Here is a 21879-nt window from a genome sequence, read left to right as displayed (position 1 = left end):
GCTGGCACGGGGCAGAGCAGACCCCAATGGACCACCAGGGCAGTGGCTGTGGCTGTCTGCAGGAGGACCCTGAGGAAACACCCCCACGGCAGCTTCTGTGTGTCCGGGGCGGTGGGGGTTCTTACAGCCAAAGCGGTGTGTTACTTGGGTAACAGTCCGTTTTTATAAAATTTTTTGCTTTAAACTCCAACCTGGCACAGGTTGCCCAGAGGGGTTGTGGAGCCTCTGTCCATTGAGATCACAGAGTATTAGATATTCAAGATATTCAAGACTCACACAGATACTCAAGACCCGATGGGATGCAGCCCAGGGCAGCCATCGTGGATGACCCTGCAGGAGCAGGGGACCCCGGGGATCTCCCGACGGGCCTCCCCGCCTCAGCTGCACAGCTTCCCCGTCAGTCGTCACTTCTGTAACCCTCACCCTGAAACTGGTAGACATTTCCTCCATTTTAACCCCACACACTCCGTTCGGCAAAAGGAATCAGCACCTACCAAGATTTTCATACCGCAATTGTCTTTATTCGGGGATACGAAATGCTCTTTAAAAACCGAGAGGGAGAGGAAGAAACAACCAGTGTCGCTGTCGCAACCGTTGGCTGAAGTTCAAACACACGCACACATATTCGGACACACGGCGGCTTGGAACCGCACACAACCTTGCGCGCGCGTTTCTCCGTGGGGGTTCGTCTGCCCTGCGCGGGGAGCGGGGCGGCCGCAGTTGCCAGGCGGAAGTGCCCGTGGTCGCTAGGGAGGCAGAGCGACCCGGAAGCGGAAGGCAGTCGCTTCCGGGCCGGGGGACGCTGCGCCCAGCCGGACCGGAGCGGAGAGGTTGGAGCGGGGAGGGGAGGCGGTGGAGGTGGAGTCCTGCAGGAGGGTGTAATGGCGCCGTGGGGAGAGGAAGGGGGTGCGCGGGGGTTCGGGGCGGTGGTGGAGGTGGGTGAGCAGGGGATGGGGTCCCGGTAACAAGGGCGGGAGGAGGGGACGGGGAGCCTGCCGTGAGGGAGGGACAGGGCCAGGAGAGGAGGTTTGGGGGTCCCCGGGTGGTGAGCGAGGCAGGGGGTTCACCCTCTTCGCCTCCCTCACTTATGCCAGGCAGCTCGGAGTGGGGTCAGCTTGTCTGTTAAATCCTGTCCAGTCCCGGTGGAGCTCCGGTCGGGAGAACTGCCACAAAAAGGGAAGTTTGCTTTTGGCCGAGCCCCAGACTGTTGCCGCTCTCCAAGCTCTCGTTTGGGGTGTTATGCATGGCCACATGGGTTCTCGTCCTGGCTCTGGAGGTGCCAGTGCAAAGATCCAAGTAATAAGCTCCTGCCAGACTGTCCAGGGCCTCTCAGCTGTTCCTGCAATAGCTTTCCAAATTTCCGTTTCTATGCAGGAGCATGATGCTGGGGCATGCGTTAGTGTCAGGCCGTTCTGTCACTGACAACAACTGCTTAATTAATGGGCTCGTGTCAGAGCTGGTGAAGATCCTGCTGTGAGAAGGAGAGAAGGGCTTCTGTTTTCCAAGAAAGGTCCCTAATCGCTCGCCTGCCCAGGCTCCCCAGAGCACTCAGCCATCTGGGCAGCTCCTTGCAGGAGGGGGTGGGTCAGGAGCAGGTTAGTGTGGAAACAAACTTTATCTTTGGCTTTAGCTCCCTTTCAAGCTTTTACTCTCAGCCCTGCAAACTCCTGAGTTGAAAAGTGACAGGGCACAGGCTGCTTTCAGCTGTGAAAGTTCCGCTGAAGGTTTGTCCTTTGGTCTCCCATGTTCAAGAATATTCCATCAGAGTGGCAGAACTGGAGCTCCCAGGCTAAGCAGCACTGCTGGTAGGCTCATCCTTTTACCAGAAATCCTGCAGGTTTTGACTGAACAGCTGTGAGGAGTATTTTATTTTCTGAAACCACAGAATCCGTTTAACAGTATTCTAAAAGAATGTACTTTGCTTCAGGTGTGTACAAAGACACCAACATATGGATAATTAGCTGCAGTTTTGGAGGGTACCTTCTCTTGTCACGTGGAAAAACAAATAATGTAGTGTGTGCCCACATTTGCAATGTGCTAAACCATCTTCATAACTAAGAGCTATTTTTTTCCCCTTCGTCAGCCACAGAACATGAGTTCAGCAGGGAGGAAAAGAGGAAAGCCCAACAGAGGAGGAGGAAGAGGGAGAGGAGGCAGCGGAAGAGGAGGAAGTGGCAGAGGCCATTCAAACAAGTCTCAACTTGGTGGAAATAGGAAATGTTCAGCCAAAATTTGGGATGATGGAGATGATTTTTGTGTTTTCGAGGAACCAAGACTGGAATCCAGGTCTTTCTGTTAATTTGGGTGGTTAGCATACAGATGTTTGGGATACTTTGGGGCTGGTTTTTGGACATCTTTGAATATACAGAAGGGTGAAGGGCTGATGAAGCTGTTTCAGTATGAAGCAGTTTTTACATGTCTTTTTAGGTAATCATTTTTAACATTTTACAGCTAGGAAAGCTTTTTTTTTAAAAAAAAAAAAAAAAAGACTAGAACTCTTATTTTCTTCTTTGGTCGTAAAGTAATTTCAGAACATCTTTGTTCAGAAGACACTAATAAACACAGGATTTTCGGTTTTGTGTATTACAAAGCAGAAGCTGAGCCTTGGTAAATAAGCAATTTAGAATCGATTCAGTATTCTGAATGTATTCTGACCAATCTAGCTTAGAAATATGTGGTTGTACTGTAGTCTAAGAACAGCTTTACTTAGCAAAGTGTTTATTAAATCACTTTGGATTTGACATAGCGTAAAATACATATATGTGTGCGTGTGTGTGCTCAGACACACACATCCTGGTCGTGTAAGGATGAACCCAACTTAGTAATCCTTAGGTGATGGCCTTGTCTTATTTTGGTTTTCCTGTTTTGAAATGCACGGTTGGGTCCTAACACATCTCAATTCAGTCAAGACCATTTGAGCCACGCAAATAAGTTGTGTTCTATTTTAATTTTTAGATCAAATGCGCCTGCCAGAAGAGAAGGGCAAATGAAACAGAGACCTGAAGCTAGAATGCCTCTGCAGACCATACACATGACATCGGAGAATCAGAGAAGAGTGAAAGAACTTCTTCAAGAGCTTCAAGGACAGGAGCTGGCTCCCGAATCAGAGTTAGTTTAAACAGAGGCACTACTTCTAGCTCTTCTAGATGAGCATGCTTTAACAGTCACACTGGTAGAAATGAAAACCGTATTCTTTTTTCCCTTAACTTTTAATTTGATCTCAAATCCTGTGGTTTTGAGTCTGCTTTGTTCTTCTACAATATTAACTCTAGGGAAGAGGTAGCAGAATCCTCCATTTAAATGGAGGATTTGAAACTGCAGAGGCAGAGTTTTGTGTCTACTCAACAGTGTATTTTTTTATAATTTTAATTTGATAACTCTTTTTGTCAGATTAGCTGGTTGTGGTGAAGATGATGAACCTGATTGCCTTGATGATGAACAGTGCTGGTCAACAGATCAGGAAGTTTCTGACATAATACCAAGGTCATCTGCTGAGGCAGATGAGCACAGAATTGTGGAAAGTGAAGTGTCTTCGTTTGCTGTGCACAAACTCTCCAGGTAAGTAATTTGTATCCTGAAGGGGTAAATCATCAGTCTGGATACTGTGAGCTCTTAGCGCTTGGACAACTTCTTAACTCCAGGGAAGTTCTATGTGCAGAACTGATGAGTTTGTATCTCCTACAAATGTAATCCTCAACTAGGTGACTTTAAAATAATGGTTTTATGAAAATAAATCTCTCCAGCCTTTTTTTCAGTGAAGTTTTCAGTTTCTCCAAGACAGTGAAAGAGGTATTGGGAAAGCTCAGGGGGCACTGGTGTTATATGTATGTTTCTTCCAGGTAGGTAATGTTTCAAAACCCTGTAAGTGTTCTTCATCCATTTTGCTCAGATATGAGCATTTATTAAATATTTTTGCTTTCTTCAAGAGTGTTTCATATCGAGAGGACTCTGAAGAGTTTAATTTATATAGTTCAACTGGGAAATTAAAATCTTGTCACTATTATGTGCTGCATTCTGAGGTGTGAGATAGTTGCTACATAAACTAATTTGTCACCTTATAAACAACAGACTGGCATTCACAGACAGCACATTGCTGCCTGCCACTCTCATTTGAAGTGGCATAAATATTTTGGTGTGGGTTTTTTTCCCCCAGTAGTAGTGATAGTATCTCATGCCGTGCATGCTTCCTTATTGTAAGCCTGATCAAGCAGATCTGTGGTTATTTTGCTTCATGCAAGTCTCTATCACTCACCTATTGCCATGTTGTCTCTGTTTTGTTGCAGGTACGGTTTTGACATTGAGCATTGTAGGACAGTGCTGAGATCCTGCAATGGTAATATTGGGGCATCCTTGGAGTATTTGCTGTGGCAGTGCTTTACTGAAAGATACGGAGAGAAGATGCAAGTTTCTTCAGCAGCTGCTGAAGCCAGTCAAGAAGAATGTTTAGAACAGAGACAAGAAGAGGCTTTTGCCCTCCGGTCAATCTATGGAGAAAAATTTGTAGAAAGAATTCAAAACCGTGTTTGGACTTTTAGTTTGGAATTGGGCTACCTAGCAAACAGGCTCAGCAAATCTAAACAAAAGGATGGTTGTAGTAGGGACACAGCAAAGCAGACTTCAAAGGAAATATGTAAATTTTATCTCCAAGGAGGCTGCAGGTTTGGTTCAAAATGCAGATTTGGACATGAATTCCCTCCAAAACACCCACTAAAACCAGCCAGGAACTCTGTAGATGATTCTCATCTCAGACCTAATGGTGATGGTCCCATATATGAACTTGAAGTAAGATTTCCTGAAGAAAACAAATATCCACTTCAGGCACCTCTTGTGGCATTTTATTCCACCGATGAGAATCTACCTCGTGCTTGTCGTCTGCACGTTGCTGAGTTCCTCTTTGGAAAGGCCTTGATAGCTGCAGAGGCTAATGAACCAGTGGTGTACACCTTAGTGACTTGCTTGGAAGATGAATTTGAAATAAGCGAGTTACTTAAAAATACTCACCACAAGTATAGTGTTCCTCCTGTGTCCCTGCTGGCAACGCCTTCGGTAAAGCTACAGACAGAGAGTACATCTGGTTCAAATCGAATGTGCGAAGGTACACCAGATTTCCCTCTATGGTTTCTGGGCTAAGAACAGTCAAAAAGATTTAAAAAAAAAATAAAAAATGAGAGGGAGAAGGCAGAGAGCCCAATTCAGGCATCTGTTCCAAATCTGTTTTTGGAGATTAAGATTATGTGTTGAGCCAGATCCATAATCTGCCTATGCCTCAGGAAATCCCTTCCATAATAAAGCTGCAGCAGAGAGGTTTTTCTGCTGGCAAGAAGTGAGTTAAAGGAGCACAGAGCTAATGAGTTTGGCCTGGCACAGTGAATGATGCTTATTGCCAAGCAATCAATGAAAACCCATTGAGAGATGTGGTATGAGCTCACCAAAGTTGACCAGAGAAGTGTGCTTGGAAGGGAACAAGGAAGATTGTTTGCAAGCTTCGGTGCATCTGCTGCTCATCAATTCTTTTGAATTGATCTTTTTTACAAAAAGAAATACTTAAAATTACCAACCCCTCCTCAAAATTAATTTTGTAAAGGTGGATATAAAGCTAAGTAAATGCTGCAAGTGGTACTGGAATGTTGTTCAAGGTATCCCTCTTTTTGCATGCAAGTGCAACTAGGTTGATTTCACAGAGGGAGGGTAGAGGCTGTCCCACTTACAGCAGGGTGACAGCAATTCCCTGGCATTGATGACCTTCGAGCTCTCAATTCCAAAACTGTTTTATCTCAGGCAAACGTTCTTCAAGAGAGTTTCAAGAACAACTGTATCACATTTTAGAGCACCTTTTAGAGTGATAGCCTATTTTTTTGTTACAGTAAAACAAATTATTCCCTTTTTTTAACAGCTACACAGAAGGACGGCTTTGTTCCAGAAGTTCAAATCAGAGATTCCAAATAATCTTCCTTATGTTCTACAATCTTCCTTATGTTATAGAAAAACTTGTTTAGATAAATGTAGCATTAAAACTTTAGAGAGCTGGCTTTCACTGTCTGAGCAAATCCCAATTCAGTTGATAGGCAGTAGGCACGAAAGTACCTGATCCAGTCTCAGCCTTGGTTTAAAAGTACTTGGCAATGGCTTAACACTTGATGTTACAGTGTAGTTTTAATTCATTTAAGCTGGTGCTACCATCACAGTCTTGTGCTCCGTAGAAGTGGTTGTGTGGTGAGTTGGAGAGGGGAGCTGAGACACATGAAAAGTGTACAGGAAGGCAAACCGGTTACCAATTGGGTTCACCGTGTTGGTGCCCAGACCATGGTGTGGCAGAGCATATGGCTGGTGCAGGGGTAATGACATGCGGGTTGGAGCTAAAGAAGTTATGGTTTGTTTGATGGGTGAGGGAAGGTTTGCTGGTAGTGTTGGAACTAAATGGATGTCAAAAAGAGTCCTGCAGACCCTCGGCTCCAGTGTGACAAGGTTCTTTGTTGAGAAAGCTCCTGGAATATGTGTCTCCCTTCTGCAGTGCTGATGAGGTCCTGTTCCTTAGTAACAAGAATATCTAACTGAACATTCTCTGCCTCAAGCCTCAACAGTGTCAGAGCCTCAGGAAGAAGAGGAAGTGACAGAAGACGAGGAGGAGGAAGATGAGCCTGAACAAGTTGTTGTGGAGAATGAGAGTTACGTGAACCTCAGGAAAAAGCTTTCCAAAAAGTATGATGTGCAGGCAAAGTCCTTGTATAACGAAAATGTTAAAATCTGCACACAATTTCGGCTGAAAAAGGTATAATGTACAGAGCAGAGTATCTGTTTTCATGCTTACTTTAGAGAAATAAATATCTAAGCCACAGGCTGCTGTTTCAAATAGCTCTGTCGCACTCCCATGGTGTTCTTACTGCCATGCCGTCCATTTTTGTGCATCAGTCTTCTAGGCACTTCCAGTCCCTGTTGTATGAAAGACAGAAGCTCCCTGCATGGCAAGAGAGAGAAACGATTCTTGATTTGCTGAAGAGCCACCAAGTTCTTGTTGTGAGCGGCATGACAGGGTAAGAGTGTGATTGCACATACAGCTTTCGTGTATCAAAGTGTACACAGAAGAATGTGAAATATGTATCCATATGCTGAAAAGGTTAGGGTCGTGGACCATCTGTGATCAGTGACAGCAGTCCTAGGTGAACTTTGTGTGAAGGATGACACGAATGAAACCAAGCAAATTTCAAGTGGAATGCAGTCCTCTTAATTTACATGGATGGAAGGTGTTGGGTTTGTATGGGCTTTTTTTTTTTTAATTAATTCCTGATTTTATTGTGCAGGTGTGGGAAAACCACTCAGATTCCTCAGTTTATTTTGGATGCTTCATTGCAAGAATCTCCAAGCAGAGTTGCAAATATTATCTGCACTCAGCCTCGCAGGATCTCTGCCATTTCTGTGGCTGAACGTGTAGCCAAAGAAAGAACAGAGAGGATTGGACTCACTGTTGGATATCAGATCCGTCTGGAAAGTGTAAAGGTATATATGCTTTGCTCGTTGGTTTTCATTTAGTTCTATTAAAATATGCTTAGTACTTCTCTAGCATACAGAATCTCTGCCCTGTATCTGCCATACAGTGAGATAGGCAAGTCTGTATCACCTATATTTTATATTATGAAATGTGTTGTGTAATTCCTGTTGAGTTGCACAGTCCACTTTACAGAATGAGAGTGCAATACTATGTCTTGTATGGTTGTTTTGCTTTCTGTTGAAACAGACGAAAGGGTCTGAGAGTATGAGCAATAGTTCTGTCCTCTGGAAGGCTACTGACTTCATTTCCACTTGTCTCCCAAGTGGAGATTGAAGGGTACAGCTTCACTCAGCTGGGGGCGGGGTTGAATTCAAACTGCTGTCTTGGAAGCAAAATTTTGTCTAGTTTCAGCTGATTGCTTTTTCCAAGAACTATGTTAAAAAAGAGATTCACTAAATCTTTCTAGGGCTCGAGATCCGAGCTCTTTATCAGAAAGCCACTTCCACAGGAAAAACAGTTCAGATTTTTTGTTTACCCCTTATAGATATCAGTGACCCTTAGTCAGAAGCAGATGTTCTCAAGTTTTAATTGCAAAAGAAAAGTCGTTCAGCCCATTTCCAGCAGGGATTGCTCGTTCCCTTTCTGTCAAACCTGGCATTTGGCTGAAACTGAATGCTTTACAGCAACACATGCTCTCTTTGCACCGTGTTAAGTTGCACAAAGTCAACTGAATGCTTTGTCTTACCGTTCAAGTCCTCAGCTACCAGACTTTTGTACTGCACTACTGGTGTGCTGTTGAGAAGGCTGGAAGGAGATCTGACTTTGCAGGGAATCACACATGTTATTGTTGATGAAGTTCACGAAAGAACTGAAGAAAGGTAAATAAGCTCTTATCCCATAAACAAATGAAGAAACATAATCAAAGGTGACTAAGGTGCAAGTAACTGAAGTCGGACTTGTTGATCCTGTGGTAGTAACGTGGGATGGCAGAAGGAGGCTGGGTTTAGGTTCTTGTCTTTGAGTGGTAGGAGGTTGTGTTGAAGCAGCTTGCAAAGAAAGCATGTCTGTCTTGAATTTCTATGCCTCCAATCTGCCGTCACATTGCAGTGGTGTTGAGAAGAGGTTTCGGGTGGGGCTGGAGGGTTAAGTAACTTTTTAACCACAGTTGTCTAGTTCTTATTCTTCCCTTGTTTCAGCTTTTACCAAATATCCTAATTCTTCACATGACCTTTTGGGAACTATTTCTCCTGATGCAGGCTTCAGCAGAGCACCTGCAAAGGACAAGTGCTCATGTTTTTTTCCAGTTTGTAGATTTTCCTGGTTCTAGACAGTCTCATCCTATCCTGCTCCAGCCTCCTGCACTTTTGCTGCAATTACCTGCTCATGCAAGGCAAAAGATAATGCCTGTCAGTATTTCTGTAAACTAAGTGGCAAGGATCCTTTTCTTTGATGTTTTCATTGTGAAATACTACAACACAGTGGGTTTCCAGGAGGCTTTGATTGTGACCCATTATTCTACAGCTCAGATTATGTTTTAGCCTCATAAAAGGGCTTGTGTCTCTCAAAGATTCTTCTTCCTTCTCACCTAAAATCACTTCAAATCAATCTTCTAGGCATGCCACAGAAGCTATAAATACGTAGGGAAGAATACAGTGAGCAGAGAAGCATGAGTAAGTTTGAATAACTCTTCCAGTAAGGAAGAGAAGCAGAAAGGACTCATCTGTTACTTGGAGTGAATTTGTTATCTGATATTCTTGTGTTGTCATTAATATCATTAATTTATAAAGTAGCTAGAGCTTTTTGTTGCTTAAATGAATTTGCCAAGTAATCCAGACACTCTAGTAAGGGACAACCAAAAAGTAAGCAGATTGCCTTCCATTAATTTACTGCTTTATTAGCCTCCAGCCGTTCTGAGAAACTCATGGGTTTGTGATGGTATCACTGTGCTATTGAAAACACCAGGAAGGTGGACAGAATGGGGGGAAAAAAAAAGAGACTCTGAAAGTTAACACTGAAGAAATTCAAATGTCTTTTTGCTTGTTTTCTTCAGTGACTTCTTGCTACTGGTTTTGAAGGATATAATGGTTCAGAGGCCAGACCTGCGCATTATACTAATGAGTGCCACCTTGAATGCAGAGCTGTTTTCTCAATATTTTCACTCCTGTCCAATTATTAACATACCAGGTGAAAATTATTTATTTTTATTATCTTGTACATTCAATGGTTTAGGTGTTTCTTTTCAGTATTTCTGCTTGTGCAATGTTTCTCAATTCAATGCAAAGGGCTAATTTGTGAAGTGTTAAGATGAGGATTTATACGAGGGCTGTGATTCCAAGGGCTTAGAAGAAAAGAGCAATGAGATTTAGGAGAGAGAAGTCTTGGATATGGAGCCTTTTTTGTGCTGTCTCTAAACCAGCAGAATTTTCTTTCCCAAAAGAGAAGAATGACATGGCATGCATGACATGGTTCCCTGAGCTACTTTCACTGCAGCTGAAGACTCTTCTCTATCCTTGTGAAAAGAAGCAGTGAGAGGATACAGCTGGATGTGTACACATTTAGCCACATGTGTCTTAAATTGCTGAGTTATTACATAGAGTGTGACAGAAACATGTAGCCTCATGGATATGTTCTGTAAGTGTATCATTAGACCTTCTCTGACTCTGTAAGTGCATGTTACCAGACCATGCCTGGAAAACATCCACTGTTTGTCCTGGACGGAAATTGTGTTGAAGAGTGCAGTGTAGATGAGAGCTGTGAAGCCAGTTGTTGAGAATTGAGGCTGGGCCAGCCACTAATGAGTGGCAGATGCTGTCTATTAAACCCTCTCCTCTCCCAGAAGGGGAAAGGGGAGAGAAAGAGTTACCTGAACAAGGAAGAGAGACTTACGGTTTGGAAAAGAAAACTAAAAGAGCTTTAATGAAACCATAACAATAAAAGAAAAGGTAATAATAGAATAAGGAAATATATACAAAACCAATACTGAACCCAACCCACCTGATGACAGTATGTCACCACTGGTGCTGCAGGGCTGGCACTGGGAAGTCCCAGGCTGGACTCAGCAGCAGACGGGATGCAGTTGCTGGGTTCAGGGATGCACGGATCGGGATTGCAGACAGAAGAATAGACGCAGTCCTCCTCAGATGTTGGCCATCAAAGAAGAGAGCTTGACCCTCATGATCTCTCAGCTTTCTACTGGATATGATGTGTATGGGATTGAATTCTTGGTTGATCAGGTTTGGGTCACCTGTCCGGTTCGCTCCTCCCTGCAAGTGCAACCTTTTACATGCTTGTGACCCTTTTCACTTACGATGTCCCAACACAGAGTACAAGATTTAGCAGTGACCTCTGTCGCTATAGAAGCAAGAGCTTTCCTGCATACTGTTCTTCCTTGTCATTAACTATAAACATCAAGTGTTATCACTGCTAGAAGCAGACACTGTCTGGAAAAACATGCTGTTGATTTCAGAAAGTGCAGTTACTTAGAAGAGACTTAACTGAAAAGTAAAATCACTGAACAGAATTAGTTCTGTTTTAGCTCAACCCAGGATGCCAGTGTATGACGTGATAACCTGTGTGAAATGATAACCATCTTCTGTCTTTTTCATCTTTTCTGCATGTTGTGTGGCACATGGATTTATTCTCATGTTTCCCTTTAGGTCGAACATTTCCTGTGGATCAGTTTTTTCTGGAAGATGTGATTGCAATGACAAGGTATGAAATTGCCAAACTTTCTCATATGTATTTGGCCTTTGAGGTTGCACTATTGACCTTGAGACTGCAGTAGTTTTGTGCATAGATTTAAAAATGAAATCCTCTCAAATCTCCCCCATCACTGCAGTCTTGGGTGTTACACTAAAGCACTGACTTTAAACCATACTTGTTATACTGCAGTGGGGTCTAGGATCTCATGCCAAAACAAGCCTTTCTGCGTTAGATAGCACATAAATACTCAAGAAGGTGAGCTTTGCCATGAAGAGTTTGTCTGTCAGTGCTTGTGCTTTGCTTGTGTCAGTGGTGGTTAGACGTTGTCAAGCCAAAGAAATTTGAAGGCCGATTTCAGCACTGAAGGTGAAAAATGCAGGATACTTTTTTGTAAGCCCTACCTTGCAGCTCCGGCACCAGATTCCTCTTACCATTTGTGGTCTGGAGGGTCACAGCAGCTCAGATATTCCAGGTAGTAAATTGATCAGCTATTACAAATTTCTTGCGGATCGTTGCTCTGAGCTGCCCACTTAGCTGTCAAGATCAAGTTTGCTGTCCTAGCCTTTCACATCACAGCTTTTAAAAGACTAACATCCCAGTATTGAAGGACACCTGACCTTGATACTGTCTGTGGTTTTACAACCCACTTATACAAAGCTCCTCTCAGATTTACATATACTTTTGATAGCCTATCTCTGTAGCTAATCACTAGGATGAGACTGTTTGGCTTCTTTCCACGCCACTAAATGTTCTTCTGCTGTTCAGGTATGTTTTAGAGGACAGTAGTCCCTACAGGCGCAAGACAAAGCAAGAAAATAAACAAAATGGAAGACACAAAAGAACTGCATTTGAAGAAGTAGAGGAGGACCTGAGGCGTGCTGGCATTCTGGAAGGCAGTGACACAGTTGTCAGAGATTCAGACCCAGACCAAAAATTAACTCTGAAGCAGCTTCTTGCACGATATAAAGGTGAGCTGCTGCTTAAATCTGATAAATTGCCGTATAACGTTTGCCAGCCAACATGGTATGTTAGCATATAATATTGTAGGTTGGATGCATCTGTATAATTCAGAGTTTCGTACTTGTGAAGTTAAGCAGGTCACTGCTCTACAGGCGATCAGAAACCTCCTGCCAGCTTGAAAAAAACAACCAACCAACCAACCCCCCCCCCCCCCCGCCAAAAAATAAAAGAGCGCCCATTGTTCTCTTAAACTAGAACAAACATCTTGGCTGAAAACAGTTCTTAGCATCTGAAAATGGACAGTTTTCAGCTCCTGTCTGTTTCCATGCCTTTTCAGATACACTTTCTTCCCTGTATCTGTTATTGCTGGAGCAGCTTTACTTAAAGCACAGCATGTATCTGCCCGCTTCAAGGAGGTCACATCAGCGTGACAGGCCTTCCTTGAGAAATTCAGTCACTCTGTGACTTTTCCGTGAACTTCCCACTCTGTCATTGTCAAAATCCTTGTCCTTAGTCCTAAAGGGTTCCTCCCTGCACACCCTTAGGGTGAGCTCCACAGTGGTGTGAGTGAGAGTCATTGCTTACAAGCTTCAGATTCCTGCTAGACAGTTAGTTATGATGTCAGAGAGCAAGGGAATCTAGGTGTCTTTTTGAGTTGGTGTAAGAAACATTGGAAGGGAGAAGAGAGAGCTTGGGAAGGTACGCCTGGAGGTAGGTGGCCATACAAAGGCTTTTGGCTCCTCTTGCCACTGGTATGTGCACATGTCGTTCTGCTAGTCGATGGATCCTGGTCTAGGCTGTGCACAGGGCAGGCATGAGCCCCAGTAAGGCATGAGAAAGGAAGGGAAGAGCTGAAACAGAGGAAATCATGGAAGGGGGAATGTGACGCATTGAGTCACTTACAGAGCTACCTCTGTCTGGTCTAAGCCAGATGCTGTTTAAACCAAGGTGTGGTCGGTTGTGCAGCCACACTGATTCAACGCACCTGAAAGATGTTTTTTACAAGAGTTGGACATACTCTGTGTGTGTTACATCTTTTTTCCCCAGGGGTTAACAAGACAGTGTTGAAAACAATGTTTGTCATGGACTTGGACAAAGTTAACCTTGAATTAATTGAAGCCTTGCTGGAGTGGATAGTTGCTGGCAGACATTCATACCCCCCAGGTAATTTCATTGTCCTTGAGAGTTAAACAAAAGTAGATTTGTGGAGGCTGTGTGCTTATAGACAGCCTGAAGTGGCTAATGTTTTGCATGCAGAGTTTCTGTAGTTTTTGAAAAATATGAAGTTCTACCTGAGCCCCTGATATATGTGGGATGGGGAAGGTGATAGAATTGTCTACTTTGGAAAGTCTTTGGTGAGGGACTGTTGCAGCATGTGTAGTTTTTTGCACGATAATTGCAAAACAGAGCTGGAGTTTTGACTTGGGTCTTCTGCAGGTTGATAAAAACATCAAGCTGTCCTTTCTGTTGAGTGATTTTTATGTTTGATTTTTTTTTTTTAAATCTATGTATGTAGGTGCTGTGTTGATATTTTTGCCTGGTCTAGCAGAAATCAAGATGCTTTATGAGCAGCTCCAGTGTAATGCTCTTTTTAATAACAGGCACAGCAAGAGGTAAGGCAGAAAAGTTCCGAAACTATTGGTCTTTACTCATGAATAAAGAGTAGCTTCCTGCACAGCACCTGCCTTTATCCAGGGATAAATGAAAGTTATTAAATGTGTGAGACCACTTGTGATAAGAAAGCCTCAAATCCAGTCAGGATAATTCCTTTTCTACTGTCTTATTGGCTTGCTCTTTCTGGTTTTTTTTCTCCTGAACTCAGGAATGGTAGTTGTTGAAGTTCTCAGAGACCCTAGTGATAAGTGTTCTGCATTTTGTGCTCTGCATAATCCAGTGGACTGTTGAAAACTTCACCTCAGCCCTTCCTCTGTTTGAGAATGTTTGCTGAGACACATTCAGTTGTGGCTGCATTTGGCCTTAGATTGTTACATGGAGATGTAATTAGATCTCCTTACTAAACAGTTTTTACACAGATGTCCATGGCAAGGTTAGCTGGAGTGATTTCTTCCAGTCTGGTGTTATAAATGGTAGATTCTAGACTCTTCAAAAGAGGCAGAATTTCTGCTCAACTGTGTATTGAGACTTCTCCCTTCTGTAAACTTCTCTACCTTTCCATAAAACACGTATCAGAAATAGTGCGGCCAGCAGAACTAGGGAAATGATTGTGCCCCTATACTCGGCACTGGTGAGGCCGCACCTTGAATGCTATGTGCAGTTTCGGGTCCCTCGCTACCAGAAAGACATTGAGGTGCTGGAGCGTGTCCAGAGAAGGGCAACAAAGCTGGTGAAGAGTCTGGAGAAAAATAACTACCTGAAAGGAGGTTGTAGGGAGGTGGGGGTCGGTCTCTTTTCTCGACTAACAAGTGATAGGACAAGAGGAAATGGCCTCAAGTTGTGCCAATTTCTTCACCAAAAGGGTTATCAAGACTGGAACAGGCTGCCCAGGGAAGTGGTTGAGTTGCCATCCCTGGAGGTACTTAAAACGTAGACGTGGTGCTTAGTGACTTGGTTTAGTGGTGGATTTGGCAGTGCTGGGTTAACGGTTGGACTTGACTATCTGAAAGGTCTTTTCCAACGTAAATGATACTATGATTCTGTGTCTTAAAGGTGATATGGCAGAGAGGTTTGCTGGTTTTATATCGCTCTGAATGGCTGTGGGCAGTATCTAGTACTAGCGAGGCAAAAGTGTGTGCAGGCGGTTTGTTCCCAAGAGAGAAAAGGCTGGAGATGCACTGAGCATGCTGTCATATTGTCCTTCCAGGTGTGTTGTTTATCCGCTTCATTCTTCACTGTCTAGTGAAGAACAGCAGTCTGTGTTCCTCAGGCCTCCTGCAGGAGTTATCAAAATCATCATCTCTACAAACATTGCGGAAACATCTGTCACCATTGATGATGTGGTCTATGTGATTGATTCTGGAAAAATGAAAGAGAAAAGGTACTGAGATTCATTCCTCAGAGCTTTGTGATCTGGGAAACTGCTCTGTTGCTATGAGCTGCCTACTTCAGCTTTCCAAAGAGCTGGGGAAAGCTTGAAGGAACTTGTTCTGCAGAAAGTTGCCACAAGGTGGAGGAGGCCAGTCTAGACTCAGATCCAACTGCAGGGGTGGGAATTGTGTCCGTACAGAAGTTGGTAGCGTCTGCCTGCTTGACAAGCCTATTCACTCTGCACTCGTGAATACAAGCCTGTTGCTTGTTCTCCTGTAGGTACGACCCAAGCAAAGGAATGGAAAGTCTAGAAGACACATTTGTGTCCAAGGCCAGCGCTCTGCAAAGGAAAGGCCGAGCAGGCCGTGTAGCCTCCGGTGTCTGCTTTCATCTTTTCAGTAGCCATCACTATAACCATCAGCTTATAAAACAGCAGTTACCAGAAATACAAAGAGTGCCCTTGGAGCAGCTTTGTCTAAGGTGAGCTGCTGTTGATGTATTGCCTGAAAAAGCCAGTGTGCAGAATGTCCTTCCTCCACTGCACAGAGCACCTAGAATGCCGTAGTTTCCTCAGTGTTTTGACACATTGTGAAACCAAGAAACTTGTTCTGAAGATCTAAGGCTCTGTTGACGGGTTGCTTTCATTTTACTATCACATTGCCTCTCCATCCAGAGCCCCCCGCAATGGCAACCTCCACCAATTCTCTCTGTCCTTCTTCACATTCCTTAGCTCTCTTCTGATCCTAGGAAAAAAGATACATCTCTCCGATCTGTCATCATTGGAGAAGACAGTTGCATTCCTGTACTCCAGACCCATGGTAGATATTTGTCCCTCTACACTGTAAACTTTCCTGTGGTGTTTCTGTGCAGCATAGTGCAGTGAAGCCACAACCTGGATCAAGCACAATACTGAATGAAGAGGCCCTTCTGTCCCTGCCACACACTGTGCATCCTTTTGTACAAAAAGGAAAACAAAACAACACAATTTTTTTTTTTTTAATGGTAAAAACTTTATTTTAAACCCTAGTGTGCTAAAGAGGAGTCTGTTCTAATGGACTCCGTGAGGTTGGATGAGGTACACTGCCCCCCAGCTATTATTTCACATTGCTTCCTGACTTGAAATGCACGTTACAGGCCCAATTCTAGGGAGCGTGGTCTTAGAAGCTTATTTTCTGTTGGGTTGGTTTTGTTTTTTCTAAAAGCTTGCTTTTTTGTCCTGTGTTTGGAACTAAGCTACTTTTTCTTTCTTTCTTTTTTCCTTTTTATTTTTTTCCCCTCCTTAAGAATTAAGATTCTGGAGATGTTTTCTGCACAGAGCCTTCACTCTGTCTTATCACGACTAATTGAGCCCCCTAGAACTGAGTCTTTGCGAGCATCAAAACTACGACTACAAGACTTGGGAGCATTAACTCCAGACGAAAAGCTCACCCCTCTGGGATATCACTTGGCTTCTCTGCCTGTTGATGTCAGGATTGGCAAGTTAATGCTGTTTGGCGCCATCTTCCGCTGCCTGGATCCTGCCCTGACTATTGCAGCCAGTCTGGCCTTTAAGTCACCTTTTGTAAGTTTTCTTCACTGCGCATCCCACTTTGGAAGCGGTGTGTTTTCATGCAGCAGCAAAATGCTGTGGTAATGTGCAGCGTACTACATTTGAGTATTTTAATTCTCCTTTTTAGCTTACAGCGTTTATATGTCAATGCAGTGCTTGTTACAAGAAGTCCAGTTATAAGCAGAAGACCAAAACCATGCAGCAGCAACAGGGATGTTATTTATGAGTGAACAGTTAGAAACAGAATGAGTATTAGTTTTAATTTGAACTGAGACGTACAGCCAGTCCATTTTGTCCAAATTTGGTGTAAAAATTGAAAATCAATGGTAATATAAGAAGCAGTTGGATATAATTATGAAACAGTGAAAATTATGACATTGACATGTCTGAGCTGTGAATGCAGAGTTCAGTTTGGATCTCCGTTTGTGTGTTCACTTTCGCTTATGTTTTTTGAATCAGCTGCTGTACTTACCAGTGCTCTTATTGTTGTTAATCTTCTACTGCAATGTACAAACTAGCATGAAAAGTCAAGACTTTCTTGAAGTTTTGCTTGCTATCGTTAGTTGTGCAAATAGTTTCTATTGAGGATAGCTGTGAAAGAACTGGAAACAGATTGTTCTAGTTATTTAAGTGCATATTGTTTTCCATATGCTTATTGGGCATTTCCTACAGCATTTTGACTTGGGGTGCTGTAAGCTTCTATGTGGAGTTCTAGAATAATTTAAATTCAGCTTTTTGAATGTCCTAAGTTACTATCACATTCTCTCTCTTTCTGAGACCCAAGTGGATTTTAGGCTTGCTGTGCTTTTCTCTATTATAGGCATTCCCATTGGAGCTTCAGCTCCATTAACTTGCATTAATTTGTCAGGTGGTGTTTTTCATGGATCTTGGCATTCTGCAGCTGCAGAAGTGTCTGCCCAAAATGAAATCTTTTCTGTGAGCTGCTCAGTCACAAATTTACCTTTGGACCTCTTGTGGTTAGATAGGCCAGTGGGCTTAGGTGCTCTGCTGTTGTCTAGGCATTTTTGAATGCCTTGTATTTTCTGTCATCCATGGAGAAAATATGCGAGCTGCTGCATGTGCCATGCAGCTCTCGCAATGGCTTGTCTGAGTTATGAGGGGAAGAACATGCTTAATCTGTTACTGCCTGTCCAGGTGTCACCATGGGATAAAAGGGAAGAAGCAAACAAAAAGAAGCTGGAGTTTGCAGTGGGAAACAGCGACTACCTGGCTCTTCTCCAGGCCTACAAGGTGAGCTAAAATTCAGTAGCCTCTCTCAGAGGTTTGTGATGTGCTTCAAATTCAAGCTGAAATATTTTATTAAAGGTTTCCTCTCATCCTTTCAAACAGGGATGGAGTTTAAGTATCAAAGAGGGCTCTCAAGCAAGCTACAACTACTGCAGGGAGAACTTTTTGTCAGGAAGAGTTCTTCAGGTAAGTCAGTTTTTTGATCTTGCACAGGGACTGGTTGAGACACTGACAGAGCCCCAGTGACAAAAATAAGCAACGGGTGAAGACTTTTCTCGCTCAGTGTGGCACCATTACAGTCCTTTGTCTGTTTGTAGGAAATCGCCAGTCTGAAACGGCAGTTCACAGAACTGCTTTCTGACATTGGGTTTGTGAAGGAGGGGTTAAGAGCCAGGGACATCGAGAAGAAGTGGTCCCAAGGAGGCGATGGCGTGCTGGATGCCACAGGAGAAGAGGTAATTCACAGTGTTTCGGTGCTCCAAAACAATGCTGTGGTTTTTCATTTGACCTGAGTGCCAGGCGGGCTCTATACTGGTGGGCTGCTTGCCACAGCCTGGCTTTGTAATTTCACACTGGCAACAGTCACCTCCTACCCGCTCTGTTTTTCCTCCCTGTACATCGTACGTGCTGGTATGAGCCTCAGTTGCAGGAGTCCTTGTGTGCCCAGAAAGAACAAGCCCAGCTGTAGAAGTGAGCTGAAACCTGCTCCTTTGAGACAGTGAAACACTGCTGCCTTGACATGTTAGATGTCAGCGAGAGGCAGAAAAGGCACTGATCTGACTCATGACCTGGGCTGAATGCTGAGATTAGCGCCGACCTTATTTTGGGAACAGAACTAATTACGTTATGGAGCAGGCAGTGATCTGTTTCATTGTGGATGATCTCCAGAAAGCAGTACCTCCAGAGCCAGAGATGTCCTAGGGCTACATGATGAGGTGGTAAGGGTTTGGTCATCACAGAGTTGTGCTTTGGGACAACTTGGGCTTGCTTTCTCTCCAGGGCAAGACACTCTGTAGCCAGACGGTAGGGAACAATTAGGTTTGGCACAAACTTCATCAAGGTAGTTTGTGGCCAACTTGCTCTATTGACAGTGGGGGGACCACAGCCCAGATCTAGCCTGAGACCTTAGGAACAGTAACTGCTCCTCCCTGATAAAGCACAGCAGTGCAGCTATAAAAGTAAACTAGTTTCAGGAATTCAGTTGTTCCAGAAGCAGGGCTTTACCTTTATGGACTTACCAGTAGAACACCTAATGTGTGCATTGATTTCACAGGCAAATTCGAACGCAGAGAACATCAAGCTGATCTCAGCTATGTTGTGTGCTGCACTGTATCCCAATGTTGTCCAGGTAAAAGAATGCTTTTTCATTTTCCCTTATGCTCTCTAGCACATCCACACAGCCTGCTTCCAGTCTGGGCTGACTGTGGCAGCCTTGAGCCTGGCTTAGGTTGCCAAAGGTTGCCACGTAAAGTGTTTAGTGCTGGGCAGCTGAGCTCCCAGTTTGTATTGAGACCACTGCTGTTCCTACAGGCTGATTTTAGTGTAACAGATGTTCTTAAGAAGCTACTTTAAATTGCAGCTTCTTAGAAGGCTGAGGTTCCAAACGAGCAGTCAGGGTAAGACAGCACCTGATGTGTAATAGCTGTCTTGTGACACATTACTACTTGAGAATTTGGTTTTGCTAAAATCAAAACATAAGTTAAAAAGGTTTTCTGGTACAGCAGATTTTTGTAACTTTTTATCTTACCATACAGGTGAAAAAGCCAGAGGGCAAATACCAGAAGACCAGTACAGGAGCGGTCAAGATGCAACCAAAAGCAGAAGAGCTGAAGTTCATTACCAAAAATGATGGTTATGTTTACATTCACCCTTCCTCTGTGAATTATCAGGTCAGCATTCCTTTTTTTTTCTGGAGAGCATGCTCTTTTCATAAAAGAAATCCCTTTGCTTGAGCAGTTGAGATTACAGTGAGCGTCCCTATTGACATTAAAAAAAAAAAATCTTCATGATTGAACAGTCCCCATTAGAATTGTAAATAACCATGTGTTCCTGCATTAAGAGTGTCCTCTTGGGCACGCAGGTGAACTCCAGCCTCTGAAGTGGAATTAGCAGATGCAGTAACCCCCCAGTTCATGTTTTCTTAAGCCGGGTCTGGGAGGCTGCATGCAAAAATGTTGCAGTTGCAGTGCTCCCCTGGCTTCTCCTCCGTATTGACTGAGACTGTATGCACCTTCACAAGTGCAGATGACTTCTCCCCACTGCCCCTACCCAGACTTTGTTTCTTCAGCCAAAATATTATTTATTGGTAAATAATTCAGGGACACACTCTGGTTTGTTTCTTTGTGGGTCCTCAATCTCTGAAGTTAATTTCCATTCCAGCTAATGCTTAGATAAGAACTCCTCTCTCTCTGCTGTGATATATGGTAATATTTGTCTCGTGAAATCTGTCTTCATATTTGATGATTCATTGTTTTTCCAGGATATAAACTAGTTGCTTTAAAAAAGTGGGGTTTTAATCATTAACCACATAATTTAGATTCTAAAGGCTTTGAACTGTTCATCACTCTTGCTTTGAAGGAGTGGGCACATGAAAATGTCCTTAGCATTGAATGGAGAACATCGGGCCTTGAGGTAACATCAACAAACTAGCCGATTTCTCACATGCTCACCGCAAAGCGGGAAGGAGCAAGGGGTAACTGGCAGCTCTTAGGGGTCGGAGAGCCTGTTAGTCATGCAGGTGCATTTTAGGTATATGTGCTGTTCTTTGTAGCCGTAGAAGAGGCAGGGGAGCCCTGTGAGGAAGAGGCAGGCAGGCCCACGTTCGCCTGAGCAGGTAGGAAGAGATATGGCACTTCCTTAACAAGAATGTTGTGTACGTGTCCCAGACTAGGCACTTTGAGAGCCCTTACCTGGTGTATCACGAGAAAATCAAGACCAGCCGCGTGTTCATTCGAGACTGCAGCATGGTGTCAGTGTACCCGCTGGTCCTGCTTGGAGGTGGACAGGTTCACATGCAGCTGCAGAAGGGCGAGTTTGTAATTTCTCTTGATGATGGATGGATACGGTTCGTGGCTGCCTCTCACCAGGTAAGGGAAAGGCAGGATAGTCCTGGGAGTGCTGCAGAGCTGTGCTTGTGTTTCAGATGCAGGAGATGCAATTCATGAGCTTTTTGCTCGCCTCTGTGTTTTACCGTGTGTATTAGGTGGCCGAGCTGGTGAAAGAGCTGCGCTGCGAACTAGACCAGCTGCTGCAGGATAAAATCAAGAATCCTACCATGGATTTATGCATGTGCCCCCGCAGATCTCAGATCATCGGTATGATTGTGAAGCTTGTGACCACACAGTAAAGTGAGAACAGCTTTCTGCAAAGACCCACTGCTGCTGCCTGAGAACAGACCATGTAACATCAGTGTCGTGATGTATTTGTTGTCCTAAAACATGGCACTGCTCTCTGGAAGATGAAGTTCACAGCTGTGCTATTGACAGGTTTTGGGATTGTTTGAGTTTGGTTTTTTTTTTAATTCGTTTGCAGAGAGCTTGCTTGTTGAAAGTAAGATGGCTTACTCTTACACTCTGGAAAATGCCAAATCTTTCGGGAGGAACAGAAACTTCCAACTAAGAAAGTAAAATGATTTTTTTTTTATTTTTTTTTTTATTTTTTTTTTTTCCCCTCATGACATTACACACTGGCAATAGTGTTTTCTGGTCACAAAAATACCTGCTACCTGGCTGCTGCTTGTAATAGTCATGTCTGGAGGCAGCATGTGACATCATAAGCTGCTCCCAAATTGGTTTAAACTCTGCTACGTTTTCGCCAAGACTTCACTGAGTCTTGGCTGACCAGGGACCGATTTGTTTATGGTTCAACCCAAAGCCCTTAAAAAGGTGAGGACATTGATTCATGTTAAGAGGTTCTGAAATAACTTTAGAGAGCGTGTTGGATCAGCACA

At 43.7% G+C, this 21879-nt stretch overlaps 1 protein-coding gene across 1 annotated transcript; it reads left to right on the top strand.

Annotated features, from left to right (window-relative positions):
- Nucleotides 1–2038: 2038 nt before the first annotated feature.
- DHX57 (DExH-box helicase 57) lies at nucleotides 2039–21546 on the top strand. The gene is made up of 23 exons (XM_009946419.2): nucleotides 2039–2286; nucleotides 2956–3108; nucleotides 3391–3558; nucleotides 4284–5095; nucleotides 6573–6769; nucleotides 6910–7031; nucleotides 7299–7494; nucleotides 8240–8364; nucleotides 9537–9670; nucleotides 11143–11197; nucleotides 11954–12156; nucleotides 13196–13312; nucleotides 13665–13761; nucleotides 14970–15143; nucleotides 15413–15613; nucleotides 16418–16694; nucleotides 17838–17933; nucleotides 18033–18116; nucleotides 18248–18385; nucleotides 19204–19278; nucleotides 19685–19819; nucleotides 20816–21016; nucleotides 21133–21546. The coding sequence occupies exons 1-23, from the start codon at nucleotides 2093–2095 to the stop codon at nucleotides 21274–21276; spliced, it is 4098 nt and encodes a 1365-aa protein (XP_009944721.2). The 5' UTR covers nucleotides 2039–2092; the 3' UTR covers nucleotides 21277–21546.
- The last annotated feature ends 333 nt before the right edge of the window (nucleotides 21547–21879 follow it).

This window comes from Leptosomus discolor, chromosome 2 (assembly GCF_034619465.1).
Source record: "Leptosomus discolor isolate bLepDis1 chromosome 2, bLepDis1.hap2, whole genome shotgun sequence".
Lineage (NCBI taxonomy): Eukaryota > Metazoa > Chordata > Aves > Leptosomiformes > Leptosomidae > Leptosomus > Leptosomus discolor.
This window is presented reverse-complemented; position numbering and strand designations above follow the sequence as displayed.